The sequence below is a fragment of the Lepidochelys olivacea genome (assembly GCF_965140295.1).
Source record: "Lepidochelys olivacea isolate rLepOli2 genome assembly, chromosome: 10".
Taxonomy (NCBI): Eukaryota; Metazoa; Chordata; order Testudines; family Cheloniidae; genus Lepidochelys; species Lepidochelys olivacea.
Window position 1 is genome coordinate 33732379 of NC_140420.1, and position 19037 is coordinate 33751415.

At 43.8% G+C, this 19037-nt stretch overlaps 1 protein-coding gene across 2 annotated transcripts in view; it reads right to left on the reverse strand.

Annotated features, from left to right (window-relative positions):
* The window catches only part of ADCY9 (adenylate cyclase 9), a 190461-nt gene that overhangs the window by 58298 nt on the left and 113126 nt on the right, over positions 1-19037 (reverse strand). The window contains exons 3-4 of one of the 2 annotated variants that reach the window (XM_084642296.1): positions 11738-11842; positions 538-755 (exon numbers count right to left, since the gene is read on the reverse strand). In XM_084642296.1, the coding sequence (XP_084498422.1) occupies positions 538-755; positions 11738-11842 (323 nt within the window). Of the gene's footprint in view, positions 1-537; positions 759-11737; positions 11843-19037 lie in introns of both variants that reach the window. The other variant, XM_084642295.1, reaches the window with a different exon arrangement.

Below are 19037 nucleotides of genomic sequence, written 5' to 3' on the forward strand. Positions count from 1 at the left end.
CACTAATCCCTCATCTGTGAATAGTTGAAAATAGCTAACTATTCATCACTCAACTAACTGCTTGAGAGAGAACCACAACAAAGTATATTTAGGACAATATCAGACCAATATTTTCATGACAGTCCCCTTCTATTTGTTCAGCTTCCAAGACACAAAGAGTATATATTTTCCTAAACACTTCAATGTCACCAGGTATAATTATAAGCAGATATAAAATTTTTGTAGCTCCATGTTTATAGTATAGATTTTGTCATTTTGGGGGGTATTTTTAAGTTGACTCAAAAGTAAAAATAACTGTTCAAAGAGAAAGATTAATAAAGTTAAGCAAAAATCTGCATTGGTAGTCCTCTTAGCAAAACTCTCAGAATAGTGAGTTCCTATTGTAGTTACAGAATAGCAAGCAGACTAAAATTAGAAAACTTACAGTATGATGACCAACATCACACAAGAGCAGGGGAATAAAGATTAAAGGCATGGGGCACGTTTGCTTTCTTTCTATCACACTATTTAAAAATTATGTAGCTAGTTCCTTCTTACCTGTCTTCTTTAATCACATCCACAAAATGAGCATCTGTCTTCTCCCTGATGTTTTTGAACCTCAGTGGAAGGAGTGCTGACTGGTCTAAACTCACTCCTACCCATCTTCCTTTCTCCTGCAACATCTCATAAAGTGATGTCTGGCTGTTGCTCAGCTTCTCATCCTGTGGCGGACTCAAAAGTCCATTCTGGGTCTTTGGACTGCGTCGTCCAGGAGTCTGCTTCATAGCAAGAAGAAACGTATGAGTGAAGGATTAAATATGTGAGAAAACATACAAACAGCACAGAGGTTTGAACCTGATGATATGCTTAAAAAAATAAAAGAGCTCTCAACGATGCCTGTAGCTGTTTGCACCATTCCACACTGATACAACAGACATTCTGTACTTCAGAATGGCTCACTGACAGAGTGACAATCCTGGAATTTTATTATATAGATAAGGCCAGAAGGGACCATTGTGATTTTCTAGTCTGACTTCCTGAGTAACACACTCCATAAGACTTCCCTGAATTAATTTCTGTTTAAACTAGAGAATATCTTTTAGAAAAACATCCAGTCTTGATTTAGAAGCTGTCAGTGATAGAGACTCCATCATAACCCTTTGTAAGTTGTTCTGATGGTTAATTTCTAGTCTGAATTTGCCTTGCTTCAACTTCCAGCCATTGGATATTGCTATACTTTTGTCTACTAGATTGAAGAGCCCTTTATTATCAAATATATGCTACCCATGTAAGTATTTATAGACTGTGATCAAATCATTCCTTAACTTTCTTTTTGTTTAACTAGATTGAGCTCCTCTCACTATAAGGCATGTTTTCTAATCCTTTATTTATTCTTGTGGCTGTTCCCAGAATTCTTTCAAATTTATCAACATCCTTCTTGAATTGTGGACACCAGAACTGGACACAGTATTCCAGCAGTGGTTGCACAGGTGCCAAATATAGACATAAAATAACCTCTCTACTCCAGCATGAGATTCCCATGTTCACGCATTCCAGGATTGCATTAGCCCTTTTGGCCATAGCAGTGCACTGGGAGCTCATGTTCAGCTGATTATCTACCATGACTTTCAAATCTTTTTAGTCACTGCTTCCCAGGACACAGTCCTCCATCCTGTATGTATGGCCCACAATCTTTTGTTCCTAGATATGACCTCATATTTGGTCACATTAAAATGCATATTGTTTGCTTGAGCCCAGGTTACCAAGTGATCCAGATTGCTTTGTATTAGTGAACTGTCCTCTTCATTGTCTATCACGCCCCCAACTTTGGGTCCCCTTCCAACTTTATCAGTGATGATTTTATGTTTTCTTATAGGTAATTGATGTAAATTTTAAATAGCTGGGATGAAGAACCAATCTCTGTGGAACCCCACAAGAAACATACCTGCTTGATGATGATTTCTCCTTTACAATTACATTTTGAGACCAATCAGTTAGCCAGTTTTGAATCCATTTAATGTGTGCCTGCTAATTTTGTATTGTTCTAGTTTATTCATCAAAATATTGTGTGGTACCAAGTCAAATACCTTCCAGAGGTCTAAGTACATTACATCAAAGCTATTACTTTTATCAACCAAATTGTAATCTCCTTAAAAAAAGATATCAATAGTGGCACAAGATTAGCTTTCCTCCAATCCTCTGGAACTTCTCCAGGGTTCCAAGACTTATTGAAAATCACCATTAACAATACAGAGAGTTCTTCAGTCAGCTCTTTGAAAACTCTTGAATGCAAGGTATCCGAACCTGCTGATTTAAATTGACTATCTTTAGTAGCTGCTGTTCCACACCTTCCATAATTACCAATGAATGGAAAGTGTTATCATCATATGATACTAATGTGCCATCTGTTTTTTTCACCAAATACAGAACAGAAATATTTATTGAACACTTCTGCATTATTATTGACAATTCCATGATTTTCATCTAGTAAGGAACCAATACCATTGTTAAGATACCCTTTGTTCCTAAATGTATTTGAAAAACTCCTTATTGTCCTTAACTCTTCTGCTCATAGATTTCTCTGTGTGTTGTTTTGCCTCCCATAACAATTTTCTACAATTCCTACCTTCTGATTTATATTTATACTACCAACTTTCCCTTTCTTCCATTTGCTATACATTGTTTTGTTTTTACAGTTGCCTTCACTTCCCTCTAATCCTGGTTGGCTTTTTTAACCAGTGCAGCCTTCCTTCTTGGTTGTGGGGGGTTTTTTTGAGCTTGCTCTCAAATAAAATGCTTTTAAACAATTTCCAATAATCATTTATATTTTTCTGTTTAAATTCTTTCTCCCAACTAATTTGGCTCATAAGTCATCCTCTGCAAAGACAGACCATAGTCTCCAAAGAAAGACTACTATGTCAGATATTTAAACTGACAGAATACATGATTCTTGCCAAAAAATTATATATAATATCTTCTGAATCTCATTAGGTTTTTTTTTTTAAAAACTAATATAGCTTTAGAGACTATGTGCTATCTTGCTGAAGGAATGAGGATTGCACATACTAGTGAAGAGAGGAGGGTTCATGAGGAATGATCCCTTTCCATCTGAAGCTTTCTTGTACCTAGGGTACTTATATTTAAACATTACTTGGTTAGGGGAATTTAAATCAGGACCATCTCCATAAGGAATCCACTAAATCAAGAACTGGTGAACAGGTAATTCCCACCCGACTTGAAGGTGTTCTTTTTTCTTTTAATTAACACTTTAGTAAGTTTCTTTGCCTGAAAATACATTAACTGTAGAAAATGTTTATATAGAAGCTAAAATATGACAGATATCTCTTTAGACTATTTTTTTAAAATTCTTTCTGCTCATCTAAGGAAACTGATGAAAATGTATGCTTCCTTGGAGTGATGTGGAGAAGCCTGATATGGAAGAACAATAGGGTATAAACAGGCCACGAAGAAATTCAGGCTGGAAATTAGAAGAGTAATTGTATCACAGGGCTGCTTGTGATGGTTGGGGGCACGGCTGGGAGTCCCTTCCAATGTATGTGCTCTGTTCCTAAAGCTCACGGCTACATATGGCTACATATGGTCCTCTAGTCCAGGAAGGGGTGTATTTTTGTTTGTTTTTAGTCTCCTTTCTGTGAAGCATTGGAGATGGCCACGGCTGGAGTTGACACACTGGACGGGGAGGGCCAGTGTTGAGGTGGCACCAAGCATTTTCTCTCTCACATGCTTAGGTGGCTGGTTGTTACTCACTTGCTGAGGTCTAACTAATCACGATACGTGGGGTCAGGAAGGAATTTCCCCCCAGGTCAGATTGGCAGGGTCCTTGGGGTTTTTTGCCCTCCTTGAAGTATGGAGGGATGCCAGGATTATCTGGGTATATTTCCCATACTTAATTCCACACTGTCGCAGGCGCTTCAGGCATGAGTATACCTTGGTCCCTCCTATTCTCTGCCTGCTGCATACTGGTTTAGTCTTCTGGGGGCTGTAATACTTTGGTCTAGTTTTCGTGTGCAGGTGCTGGATGGTGTCAATGGTCTGTGATATATAGGAGGTCAGACTAGATCAACATTTCTCAAATGCAGCCACCAGCAGATTTTTTTTGCGACCGTGACAGCCTGCAAAACATAGATGGAGATTTTGGGGGGGGGGAGCACGGAGGGGGAACAGCAGCCCTCCGTGCAGTGCCCAGCTGTTGCTCCTGAATAGCTGTCACCAAAGGCAGCGAGATGTGCCACCTTGGTGTTTGTGCTGGCGCCACCGGCAGGAATCAGCACACAGTACCACGTAGCCTCCTTGGGGGCTCTGGGGAGAGCCTCTGGAGACACGCGGTGCAAGTGTGCATGGCGCCGGAGGTGGCTCTTGTCAGTGGAGGTGGCTGCTGTGTTCGGTTGCAGGGGCGCTCCCCTGGGCAGCTCCCCCTCTCCCACCCAGCTGGGGCATGGAGAGCCTCAGGCTCCACAGGTGACTACTGAGTTCCCGACCCACCTTCCCCAGGACGGGCTCTTGGTGAAGGACTGTGGGAGGCAGGGACAGAGAGATGGGTTGGTGCTTTCCCCATCTGGGGCCACATTTGCTGTTTACAGTTGCTGTAGTTACTGCAGCAGCTCAACTGCTCCAAGCTGCTACAGGACTTGGCAGCTTCCCAGCAGGGTGAGGGGCTCCCGGTCCATTACACACTCCAAGCACAAGAATAGGAACACTGAATGGGGAGCCCTACTTCCTACTAAATACATAAATTACAATGATTTGGACATGTACATGCGCATATTTATTTGTTTTTCCTAAGGTTAAGTATTCTGGGAAAAATTTGTCAGCAAGGGGGCTGTACTCTGAAGTCACCAAAAAATTAGTTGTGAGAACCGCTGGACTAGATGATCTGATGGTCCTTCTGGCCTTAAACTCTGTGACTTCTCTGAGCCTTTTTTCTTTCAGCTCCCTGGCAGAGGCTCAAATCCCTAAGAAAAATCTTTCCTTCTGTCAGCTCAAGGTTTTTCTGGGCTATCTCCACTCTGTTAATCTTAACACGAGAAGATTAGATTTTAAAATTGCTTGTGTGGCAGCAGAAAGTCCCTATTTAATAAATGTTGCTAACTCTAGCTATACAGTAGTTTCTGATGGTCACTGGCAGTCTGACTGATGCACCCTACCCCAATTTACTCTAATAAAGAGAGATGCACACTGGAAAAGGAGGACTCCACAGTAAGTTAGGAGCCAGAAGAGTCAAGTGCCACTGCATGTTTTAGTTTTTTGTGTTCAATCTGCTTCTACTTAAAGTAGGCAACCCAGAGTCACTGGGCAGCACATATATATCAGTCTCGCTTTGTTTGGTAATATTTAACTGAATAAATGAGGCACATCTGACCTTGTGTACACTGAGAGTCAAGGAGGGTGAGGTAATATCTTCTACTGGATCAAATTCTGTTGGAAAGAGAGACAAGCTTTCGAGCCACACACAGCTCTTCTACAGGTCTCTGAACACTGTGTGGCTCAATCGCTTGGGTCTCTTACCAACAGAAGTTGGTCCAGTAAAAGATATTACCTCACCCACCTTGTCTCTTTAATATCCTGGAACCAACATGGCTACAACTACACTGCATATAACTTGTGTACTCTAGCATTTTTCTTCCAGTTATCCACTGTTGCAGCTCAAAGTGGCACGAGTGTAGAAAATACTACTGGCATTTTATCCAGTGTTCCACAGACCTCCTCTAAGCAGGGACAGATGAAACTGTGGTTAAAATGTCAACAACTAATACACACTAGTGATCATAACCATTGCTGTCACTGATGGAGCTGCAGTGGCGTAAATCTCAAAGAAAAATTCAGCCTGTGTGGAGGTACTTTGCTTTACAGAGTCTCTGGTGGTTTGTGGTTGGTGACACTTAAACAGAAGCAGAAGGGGTAAAAGTATCCTACACATACCACCTCAGCATTTTGGGATGACCAGCAACATCTTTCTTTTTACGTAACTGCCTCCTGATGAGGCCTGCACTGGAAAAAATGGTTACTCACCTTCTCGTAACTGTTGTTCTTCAAGATGTGTTGCTCATGTCCATTCCAATCAGGTGTGTGAATGCGCATGTGCACGGTAGCCGGAAGATTATTCCCTAGCAGCATTCGTCGGGTCGGCCTGGGCACCCGCTGGAGTCGTGCCTTCATGGTGCTCAGTATACAGCCCTGCCAACCTGCCACCCCTTCAGTTCCTTCTTGCTGGCAACTCCGACAGAGGAGTAGGAAGGTGGGTCTTGGAATGGACATGAATAATACATCTTGAAGGACAACAGTTACAAGAAGGTGAGTAACAGCTTTTTCTTCTTCAAGTGCTTGTTCATGTCAATTCCAGACAGGTAACTCACAAGCCTAAGTTCAGGAGGTGAAGTCGGAGTCTTCCACTGATTGGAGCACTGCTGGTCCAAAGGCCACATCATCTGTGGCCTGCTGGTTAATCGCGCAGTGCGTGGTGAAAGTGTGGATGGAGGACCACGTCGCTGCTCTGCAGATTTCCTGAGTGGGGACCTGCGCCAGGAATACTGCTGATGAAGCCTGCACCCTGGTAGAGTGCACAGTGATTGGGGGTGTGGTAACCCCAATCAGGTTGTAGCACTCATGAATGCAGGACATGATCCATGACAAAATGTGTTGTGATGACACAGGCAGACTTTTCATTCTGTCCGTCACTGCCATGAATAACTGCATCGATTTTCTGAATGGCTTCATTGTCTCAATGTAAAAGGCTAGCGGCCTGTGGACATCCAGTGAGTGAAGTCTCTGCCCCCCGCCAGTGGAGTGCAGCTTAGGGTAGAATACCAGGAGAAAGATGTCCTGGTTGATGTGAAACTGTGACAAAACCTTTGGAAGGAAAGCAGGAGGCCTGAGCTGAACCTTGTCCTTATAGAACATGGTGTAGGGAGGGTCTGATGTTAGGGCCTTGAGCTCAGACACCCTCCTTGGCCACCTTGTAAGAGAGGTAGAGCAGGGAGCATGTCGCCAGTGGTCCAAAGGGTGGTCCCATGAGCCTAGAGAGGACCAGGTTGAGGTCCTAGGAGGGGACAGGCTGACAGACGTGAGGGTACAGTCTGTCAAGTCCTTTTAGAAATCGGATGACCACAGGGTTAGCAAACACCGGGCAGCCCGCTTGCAGGTGTATTGAATGTTCCACACAGAAGTCCCACAGCACCACTTTCAACTCTCTGATGTTGATGTGGAGAGCCAGGTTTGCGTGAAATCAGAGACCTTGGGGCTTACAGTCTCCCAGATGAGCTCCCCAGCCCAAGTCTGATGCGTCCGTCACTAGCGAGAGAGATGGCTGTGGACTGATGAAGGGGACCCCTGAGCACACCTCCTGAGGGTCGAGCCAACACAGGAGGGAGTTGAGTACCGGGCAAGAAAAGGTCCCAATCCTGTCCAAGCTGTCCCAGGCTGGGTGATACACTGATGCAGCCACGACTGAAGGGGTCAAGCCTGAGTCTGGCATGCTGCACCATGTAGGTACAGGCAGCCATGTGACCGAGAAGCTTCAGGCAGTTCCTTGCTATGGTGGCGGGAAACTGTCTGATGCCTCGAATGATTTCTGTCAGGGCCTGAAATCTTGCTTCCGGTAGGTATTACGTGGCTTGGGTTGAGTCCACAGTACTGCCTCTATAGACTCTATCCTCTGGACAGGGGATAGAGTTGATTTTGCTTTGGTTAGAAGGAGACCCAGGTTGTTGAAGGTGACTCTGATGATCTGACTTGAGCTTCCACTTGGGTCCTTGAGTGGCCCTTGATCAGCCAGTCATCGAGATACGGAAACGCCTGTACTTAGAGCCTGCGCAGGAACGCGGCGATGACTGCCATGCACTTGGTGAAGACTCGAGGTGCTGCTGACAGGCTAAACAGAAGGACTGTGAATTGGTAGTGGGTATTGCTTGCCACAAACCTGAGGTACTTTCTGTGGGGCTGAGTAATTGCAATATGAAAATACGCATCCTTCAAGTTGAGGGCGGCATACCAGTCTGCTGGATCCAGCGAGGGGAGGCCAAAGAGACCATGCAAAACTTGAGTTTCTTAACGAACTTGAGTTCTTGCAAGTCCAAGATGGGCCTGAGGCCACCTTTGGCTTTCAGTATTAGGACATACCGAGAATAGAAGCCCTTGCCCTTCTGCTCCTTAGGAATCTCTTCCACTGCCCCAGTGATAGTAGTGAGTGAACCTCCTGTATAAGGAGTTGTTCATGAGGGGTCCCAGAAGAGGAAGCGGGGTGGAAGGGTGGGAGGGCACAGAATTGGATGGAGTCTGAAGTAATACGGGACCATGCACGGTAGAAAGGGGATAGTTGGGACGAAAAGGTAAGGCGGGGTGGATCCAGATCTCGCTCTGGTGCGCTGTCGTCAACTGCACCATCAAAAGGCCAGTTTGCCCCCTGAAGGTGGCTTGGATTGTTCCGAGACCTGGCCAGAGGGTTGACGCGGCCTTCTCCTGCAGCTCCGATTTCTCCTTTTGGAGTCATCTTGGCGGTTCTGATAACCGAACCATTGAGGAGGCTGCGGACGGAAGTGTCTCCGCTGCGTTAAAGGCATATAGAGACCCACGGACCTGAGAACTGGAGTCTTGAAGGCTGTTTAGCCTTTTGTCACTTTTTGTCTCGTAGGGGAGGCCAGAAACCTGGAGCCATGAGCCCCTTCTCCTAGTTGCTCCTGTGGTCATAACCCTGGTGGCCACATCTGCTTCGTCAAGTGCCACCTGAAGGGACACCCTTGAGATGGTGTCGTGGCTCTCAGCGTAGGGACTGCACACACTGAAGCAGGCACCGCTGGTGCCGAAAGTGCCATCGGTGCTGATGTCATTCTCAATGTCAGAATTGCCATTAGCACCAGAATTGCTGTCGGTGCTGAGTCGACGACGATGCTGGAGTCCCTGCTGGTGCCGGGCCCCCTGGAGGCATCAAGATGATAGTGCAGGGTGATAATAGGCCTACCCCCAACTCTGCCAGTGCTGGTTGGGGGGGGTGGGGGGGGTGGGGAACAAGGCCGAGGCCACTGACATCGCCCTGGAATGAGACTCTTGGCTGCAACCTTGGCTTTGATGAAAAGCCCAGGGAGTCCAAAAGTCTACTGCACTGGGGGCTGCCATTGGCCAGGCCACTGTGCCAGGTAAGGATGCCAGTCCCGAGTTGACATGGACCGTCTGCTCCTACTCCTCTGGGACCGAGAGGAGCCCGACCCCGACCCCAACTCCGAGGTATCTGAAAACGATGCCCATGGGGGAGCGGTACTTCTAGGGACTGTGCTTTCATGCCAAGGGCTCGGGAATAGGCGTGGTTGCTGGGTCTGCTCCGGTGCCGGGGATGGCGTACCAGGGTCAGAGATCAGCTGGCCATCATAGCGGGCTTTCCTCTTGAAGGAGCCCTGTCCCATTTGGGAGGAGAGAACGGTGCCATGAGGTGAAGCAGTTCTTGGGCTGCTTCAAACGCCTCTGGTGTCAAAGGGAGGTGCAGCTCACGGCTCGACCCCAGCGAGTGAGGAGGGTCTAGACTCAACAGCCCTTCTACGTGGGCAGGAGTCAACACGAGCGTCACCGGTGGAGCAGCACTCGTGTGGCCTGACTCAGGTCTAACAGTAGCAGGCTCCTTAGGCCTAGAAGGGGGAGAGCAACCCCTCTCCAGCCTCTTCATCTTTTGCAGCACCGGTGATTACGAGCGGTGCCTGCATGGGGCATGTGAGCCACAGTGGAGCAGGGACGGTGCTGTGAGTCCTTATCCTTACCTGGCACCAGTGCCTGTGCTGACCATGCCGGAGCACTCTGCACCGAGGAGGAGGTACTCGGTGCAGGATCCATTGACCCCAGGTCAGACTGGGGGCAGAGTGCTGCCTCCATCAACAGGACCTTCAGGCACTGCTCTCTATCTTTTAAAGTCCTGGACCAAAAGGTCTTACAAATGACACAACAATCCTTCTGATGGCCCTCTGCTAAACACTTTAGACACGAGGTGTGAGGATCACTTCTGGGCATACTCTTGCCACAGGCTTCGCAGGCTTTGAAGCTTGGAGACCCCGGCATGTCCCAGCATCAGGAGAGTGTAGGAGTGGATTCCCCCTCCTCCCCTCAAAGGAAACTTATGTAACCCTAACGAACTATTAACGAACAATGAAAAACTAATAGAGAACAATGTAAGAAACTGCTAAATACGCTTGTCAAGATAACAGCACGGGGAAGTTCCGGCTAACCATCACTGGTGGTAAGAAGGAACGGAGGGAGCAGCAGGTCGGCGGGGCTTTATCATGAGCGCCATGAAGGTGTAACTTCAGAGGGCGCCCAGGCCAACCCGACAGATGCTGCTAGGGAAACATCTTCCAGCTACTGTGCACGTGCGCACACCTGATTGGAACTGACATGGACACGCACTCGAAGAATGAACGAGCACTAGAAGAAGAATCGGAATTTCCTGTAGCCACTCTGTTCTAACTCCCTCAGAGTGAGCGATGGTGGAGTTGTAGTACAAGCGTAATGGACCCAACACAGTAGGCTCAAATCAGACTGCATTCACTGCATATTCTGCCCTTTCTGAACTTAAAAGATGTCTGTGATTCATAATTCAAGGACTGTGTTAAGATGATGGGAGGTAAGCAAGAAAATGTGTCTGGAAATTAATGGTGTATCAGAACTTAAGCCTAATTGGTGGATAAAATAACGTGGAATAGGCTGTTCCACCCACCATTCCCTCTGTGGGTCCTAAAAGAACAGACAGAGGGAAAAGAGGAAGAACAGACGGAGGCTACTGGGGCGAGCTTTGCCATCATGGCTGCCACCCACACTGGGACCCTAGGCCTTCATCATTCTGATTCTGAGAGATCACCTGAACCAGACCAGACCAGAGAGGGATCCAGATGACATTGCCAACCCCTACCAGGTTCAGCTGAATATCAAACATCCCTGAGATGAAACAAGATCAAACTTTAGCAGCAGCAGCACTAGCTATAGCCCATCTCAACTACCTTCTTCTCTTCTAACCCAGAGCTGTTATTACCATCTTTGATACCATCTAAGAGACTGTCAAGCAAGAAGGGGTTTCCTTCTAAAACTCTCAAGCTAAGTGAAAGAGAACCAGGGATGTTGTTAAAATGAAAGCCTTAACTAATACTTCACATTTCAATGCTTTAACTGTTCTTCCTTCTTTTCTTTATCTTTGATAAAAGGATAAAAGGATTTTTAATCGTGTGTATGCCATGGTACTAAGCAGGCTGAGTTCTCTGTATACAAAACCCAGCCCTTATTTAACACTGTTTAATATTGGAGAGTGACTGGGTTATGTTAACACTTTGGGTCATATATTTCATTCAAATAAATACAACAGTGCTTCTGCTGTGCCTAGCTATTATTTGAGGCAAAGGTGTAACTAAGAAGAGAACATCATAGGTTGAAATATTTTAATAAAAAAGTGATTTTGACTGCATCAGTTTTTGGGTTTCCAACTTGAGATATTTTGAGGGAGTCAGACATTCAGAGGTCAGGTGCTCAGCAATTTCTGAAAATCAGGTCCTCTAAAGTGTCCAGTTGGGCACTAAAAAATTGAGGCATGCACAATGACTAGTCACTTTTGAAAACCTTGGCCAGAATGACTAGAATTTGGTGCCCAAAAATTCGGAATTCTGAAATTGGCTCTGCTGCTTGCCAGTTATATTGAAGCGAGGAGGAACCCAGTACAAAAATGAGGCTATTAAAACTGATGTAGGGGAGTCAGGAGTGAGAAAGCTTAAGTTACCTTGGTATTGTTTTTATGTTCCTCCTGACAGCCATTTTGGATAGCTCCTTCCTCTATACTGACATCACTGTTGGGAGCAAATGTAACACTACATGAAGGACACGTCTGCAAGAAGACAAAAAATTGAAAACAGAAATATTCAGATATCATCAGAACATTATGTATTTCACAACAGACTCATTTTCACTGCCACAAGTAGACTCTCAAAACTGTCCATATTCCAAGATTCCCTTTCAATAAGAATTGCATGACAGGATGTCCAACCATACTGCAACTTTAGCTGGATACTGCGGAAGGCCACAAAATGCTATTGTGAATAACTGCTGTGTGGTTAAGTGAAAACTAAACAGCAGAACTGAAAACAGTGAGCAGAAAGGGGAATGCCAGTGAACAATCCCAGATGTTCTTCTTACTTAAGAGTTTTATGGGTAATATTTACCTGAAATACTGAGTATAATAGGTTATTATGCACTATATTTAATCCCTGTGAATTAATTTATAATGTATGGTTGTAGCATATTTATACAAATGAGACATGCCATGCACATTCAGAACCAGATTCTCCAATGTGGTGTAGCTACTTTGTGCTAGTACATCCTGCTTCTGGAGAAAGCCCTACCACCTCATGCAATGATACAAACGGACACTGCCACCTACCCGGGCTGCTAGTACAAAGGCCAAGGCTGGGATAACCTAAAACCATAACAATCCTTGGTTGTAGTTTCAGCTCGTTAGGGCTGTTATTGTAGCCAGCATAAGTAAAAGCAACCCTCAGGCTGCTCTAATCTATGTTGGGGAACCGACTGCACACAACAGCCCTGGGATTGGGAGAGTTCAACGGTAAACTTTGCACTCCACTCACCCCCATCTCAATCCATGTTGTGTGGAGTCTGGCTCCATCCAAAGAACTGCCCCAAAGCTGTCACAAAGGATATTAAAAATCCTGTTTTGGTTGGTGTAGAAGTCATAGTCCACAATTTAAAACTCTGTATATACTGTACAGTATTGTATGTCATCTTCACACTAAAATAAAGTTAAATATGTATTAATATGTCACCTATAAGTTAGTGCAAGTGGCTCTCTACTCAGTGGCCTTTTCTTAAAGGACTCCTTGCCTCTAATGTGGACTCTGGATCAGCAGCATGACAGGGGACTTGCAGGTGGAATACAGATAATAAACAGGATACTCTCCAATGGAACATATTAGAAATATTGTGTTGGACTGCATTTTTGCCATCTGTGCTGTGAATTACATGCCAAATAACTGTTAGTGCAATGTTAAGACTATACAGTTTAAAAAAATCACAAAAATAAGAAAATATAAAAGTCAAGGCTTCAACAGGAAAGCAACTGGATTATGCTGAAATCCTGTATAAACAGGGATACTGATTAGTCACCATTCCCTCCATTCCCTCTCCCCCGCTTCCTCAAGGCCTCCCTCCTCTCTCTGGCTTCATCCTCCCACTCAGTATTGAAACAATAATTAAAAATAGAATAAGAGCATCTGGAAAATCATGAGCTCTAAACAGCTCAGTTTCTGCAAAGGAAAATCATGTTTCACTAATGTATCACATTTTTTGAACAGGTCAATAAAATAGCAGATAAATGAGAAACAATTGACATAATTCATTTAAACTTTCAAAAGAATTTAGAAAAGGTCCCACACAAGAGGCTACTAAAGAAACAATGCAGTCATGAGGTGAAAGGCAAAATACTGTCCTGGACCAAAAAGAGACAGGAAACAAATGGTCGATTTTCATCATTGCAAAAGGTTATCAATGGGGTGCCTCCCCCCATTGTTTCACACTAGGTCCAGTGTTGTTTAATATATTTAACAACAGTATGGAAAAGGGAGTGACCAGTGAGGCAGAAACATTTGCAGATGACACAAAGTTATTTAGGTTAGTAAAGTCCAGAAAAGACTGTGAGGAACTTCAGAGAGACCTAACCAAACTAGGTGAATGGATAACAGGATGACAGATTCAGATCAATGTTGATAAATGCAAAGCAATACACATTTGTATGATAAAATTCTGAACTACACTTACACCTTCCAGGGTTCTAAATAACTGTATCTGCATAGGTAAAAGGATCTGGGCATCATTATGAACAGCTCACGGCCTTAATGTAGTGCTGGGCAACCTGCAGCCCGCGGGCCGCATAAGCCCATCAGGGTAATCTGATTGCGGGCCGCGAGACATTTTGCTGACGTTGACCGTCCGCAGGCACGGCCCCCCGCAGCCCTCACTGGCCGATAACAGCAAACTGCGGCCACTGGGAGCTGTGAGGGGCCGTGCCTGCGGACGGTCAAAGTCACCAAAATGTCTCGCGGCCCGCAATCAGATTACCCTGATGGGCCGCAGGTTTCCCACCACTACCTTAATGTGTAGATTTGAAAAAAAAAAAAAAAAAAAAGGATTGTTTACCTCAAGAGAGGAGATAAATGAGGGGAGGGAGAACATGATAAAAGGATACAAAATAATGAAAAGTAGAGAGGAGATATGAGATTAGAAGTCTTATCTATCCCAACACAAGACTAAGGGGGCATTCAACAAAACTTAAAAGCAGATAATTCAAAACTGATGAAAGGAAATACTTTTTCACACAATATGCAATATTAAAGGCACAACATCAAACTATCCTGATGACAAGGAAAGATAGGAAGAATTGTAAGAAGCCAATATAGCTCCATCAGGAGATGGAAATAAAAAAGGATGCCCACAAAAAGTGGAAATATGATAAATTGCTAAGGAGGAGTACAAAAGAATTGCACAAGTAGGTAGGAACAAAATCAGAGATGCTAAGGCACAAAATGAGTTACTCCTAGCAAGGGACAAAAAAAGGCAATAAGATGATATTCTATAAATACATTGTTCAGAGTAACAGCCGTGTTAGTCTGTATTCGCAAAAAGAAAAGGAGTACTTGTGGCACCTTAGAGGCTAACCAATTCATTTGAGCATAAGCTTTCGTGAGCTACAGCTGAAGTGATGAAGTGAGCTGTAGCTCACGAAAGCTTATGCTCAAATAAATTGGTTAGTCTCTAAGATGCCACAAGTACTCCTTTTCTTTTTATAAATACATTAAGAGCAGGAGAAAGATGAAGGAAAGCGTAGGTCCTCTATTTAGCTGGGAAAGAGAGCTAATTAGTTATGATATCAAGAAGGCTGAGGTGTTTAATTCTTATTTTTGCTTCAGAATACTCAACCCAATTAATATTAATAAAGGGGAAGGAAAACAAGCCAAAATAGGGAAAGAACATGTTAAAGAATATTTAGGCAAGTTAACTGTATTCAAGTCAGCAAGTTCTGATGAAATGCACCCCAGGTACTTAAGTTAAGTACTTAAGAAACAATCTCGGAATCATTAGTGATTATCTTTGAGAACTCATAAAGGATGAGTGAGGTCCCAGAGGACAGGAGAAAGGCAAACATAGTACCTATCTTTAAAAAAAGAAAACAACAAGGAATAGATCATTCATTTTGGTTACTGGCCTTGCAGATAGGTGGAAGCTGTAGACATGACATATCTTGATTTTAGTAAGGCTTTTGACACAGGCCCACATGATATTCTCATAAGCAAATCAGGGAAATGTGATCTAGATGAAATTACTATAAGATGGGTGCAAAACTGGTTGAGACACCATACTCAAAGAGCTATTATCAATGCTTCACTATCAAATTGAGTGGACATACATAGCAGAATCCGAAAAGGGTCAGTCCATGGACTAGTACTATTCAATATTTTAATTAATGACTTGGATAATGTAGTGGAGAGTAGGTTTATAAAATTTGTGGATGATACCAAGTGGGAGAGGTTGCAAGCACTTTTGAATTCTAATTCTAGCCACCAAACTTGACAAATTGCAGAAGTGGTCTGAAATCAACAAGTTTAAATTCAATAAAGACAAGAGCAAAGTACCACACTTAGGGGGGAAAATAAATCAAACGCACAAGTACAAAATTGAGAATAACTGTCTAGGTGGTAGTACTGCTGAAAAAGACCTCAGTATTATAGTGGATCACAAAGAGAATACAAGTCAACAGTGTGATCCAATTGCAAAAAAACCCCTAGTATCATTCTAGGGTTTACTAACAGGAACTTTGTACGTAAGACATGGGAGGTAATCGTCCTGTTCTACTAAGCACTGGTAAGGCCTCAGTTGAAGTACTCTATCAAGTTCTGGGTATTCATACTTTAACAAACATAACGATAAATTGGAGAGCGTCCAGAGGAGAGCAACAAAAACAATAAAAGGTTTAGAAAATTTGATCTATGAGGAAAGGTTAAAAAACCGGAGCATGTTTAGTCTTGAAGACAGTGGGGAGACCTGATAACACTCTTTAAATATGTTAAGGGCCTTAAAAAAAGAGAACAATTACTTTTTCTTCATGTCCATTGAAGATAGGACAAAAAATAATTGACTTAATCTGAAGCAAGGGAAATTTAGATTAGATATTAAGAAAAACTTTCTAACAATAAGGATAGTTACACACTCGCATAGGCTTCCAAGGGAGGTTATGGAATCCCTGTCATTTCAGGTTTTTAAGAACACTACATACAAACACCTGTCAGGGATGGCTTAGGTATACATTGTCCTGCCTCAGTGCTCTCTCAAGGTCCTTTCTCAAGGTCTCAAGGTCTCTCTCTCTCAAGGTCCTTTCTCAAGGTCTCTCAAGGTCCTTTCCAGCCCCATATTTCTACAATTCTTTGCAATTAGACTATGGAATTCATTGCCACAGGATGCCATTGAGGTCATAAATTTAACAAGGTTCCAGGAAGGATTGGATATTTATATGGTGTGACAAAGTTCCTCCTCTGCCTTGGTGGGTCCCGCTCTTATTGGCAGATTTGCTCGCCTCAGAGGTTCACGGCAGCCCGCAGTTTGGCCACTTTCGTGGCTCAAATCTGCTGTTCACTTACTTAGCCTCATCACTGGCCAGCATGGGGAAAAGGAAGAAGAACAATTCCCCACAGTCTCTGCTGATCCACCTAGTGGATCGGGGAACAGGCCAGAGACCTTCCCCTCTGGTGGAACCCACAGTCCAGTTCAGCTCCTACGGTATCAAGTAGGGAGTTGGGGGGATGGAGGAAACCCGGACCCGCCCTCTACTCCGGGTTCCAGCCCAGGGCCCTGTGGATTGCAGCTGTCTACAGTGGCTCCTGTAACAGCTGCGTGACAGCTACAACTCCCTGGGCTATTTCCCCATGGCCTCCTCCCAACACCTGCTTTATTTTCACCACAGGACCTTCCTCCTGATGTCTGATAATGCTTGTACCTCTCGGTCTTCCAGTAGTACGCCTTCTCACTCTCAGCTTCTTGCGCCTCTTGCTCCCAGCTCCTTGCATGCACACCACAAACTGGAGTGAGCTCCTTTTTAAAACCCAAGTGCCCTGATTAGCCTGCCTTAATTGATTCTAGCAGCTTCCTGACTGGCTGCAGGTGTTCTAATCAGCCTGTCTGTCTTAATTGTTTCCAGAAAGTTCCTGATTGTTATGGTCTATGTTTAACTATCATGAATGTCTTTACATCACTTTCATTGATGCAATGCAAAAAGGCTTTGAAAAGTGATTATTACGAACCGATCAACAAGCCCTGTGCACTCCCAGATTATTAGACAATATCTTTATCCATTGCGAAAGTTAGTTAACACTGAGATTCAAATAACTATTATTCCACGTTTAATCTCGCTAATAAGCCACTGAGATCACCACAAATGGCTGGTTCCTGGGGTTAGATCATAAGAGAAAATCTCAAAAGGGAAGCACAAACCTTTTGAAAACAGACAGCAGTTTATTTGAACTGCCCCTATGTGGGCAAGTCAGCATCATCAACTTCATTAATAACTGTAAACACTTATAAATACTTAGTGAGTGTGTGTCCTGGACATTCTGAATAGTAGATTAATGAACTTTCAATTAATACCAGTGCAAGTAAAACCACATCCTAATTTTGTGTTAAAGAAGTGATACTAATATATTTTACAGTAGTTTATGATTTCTAATCATAGTAAAATATGAAACTTAACAAAATACAGTATAAAAAACTTGGTACCAAAATAAGTAAGCAGATTACAATGTTTTATACAAAAGAGTCATCTGCTTGACTCAGTAATTGCTATGTAGAGCCCTGCATGGATACAAAATGTGTATCCGCATCCAATCTGCAATCCATATAAATGGTCCAAGGATATCTGCAGATTTGCAGGGCTCTAGCAATATACAGTAAATTTAGTTAAATTTTTCTGCATCTTTCTTTCACCATCCTAACTCTGTACAAGTCTCACTTCCTGACAGAACTGGAATTATAACACTATACTGTAACTAGCTGCACTGTGAGGTTTTGCATTTGAACTACAGCGTATTTATTATTGAGGGGAGGCGAGTAAGATGCTATTGAAATGTTGTAACAACTTACATACTGCAAGGTATCTTTTCCCATTCTCAGGTGAAACTGAGAAGAGCCTTCCAGCCCCGCTGCCAGAGAAGCAAAGAGACTTGCGTTCTCAGCCCCCATGCCTTACTCCCAGCTCCAGTGGGCCGGGGCATTCTGCTTCTCAGGCTCCTACATCTGGGGAGGTAGATGGGAAGGCAGAGAGGCCAGGGATCTCAGTTTGGCAGCCTTCTGAGAAAATTTGTGTCAATTTCACTTAAAAGTGAAAGTGAAAAGGCATTTTTAGTCAGAAAATCATTCTGAAGAAAATTTTTCTACCAGCTCGTCCCATACGGCCCATGTTGCCCACTTTGCATTTAAAATAGTAAGAGTTGGATTGATTTACAAATTACATTGCCAGGCCCTGAAAGACTATAAACACACATGGGAGAGAAGCCATCTCCCTGCTAAAATCAAATCATGTTTGCAGCAGTAGCAAGTAATTAAATTGTAGTTTATTTTACTATAAAGCCTACTCTGACTTGCTTGGCAAATTAAGCAATCACTTACTTTTCTGGTAAAAATAACTGACTGAACCACCTGACTGTATCTCCAGTCACGAAAAACCTCTGATGAGAGCACTAACAGACAACACATTCAAAGCTACAACTCAGGCACACTCAGTAGTGCACTCTCCATGATTTCATTCTCCTCCCTGTTAAGGCTTTACTTCTGTGCCAAAGTCAGCCAGGCCCAAATTCGTCCCCTCAGTTTGGTGGCTCAGTTCTATTGCTCCGCTTAGTCCCTTCTTCCCCCCCCCCCCACTCTGCTCTCATTGGCAGTTCAGTTCTTTTGCTCTTAGTTCTTTCTCCTCCTCTCATGCCTGAAACAGCTCCATTTTTTGAACCTCTCTCATTAGTCTCCTCTAG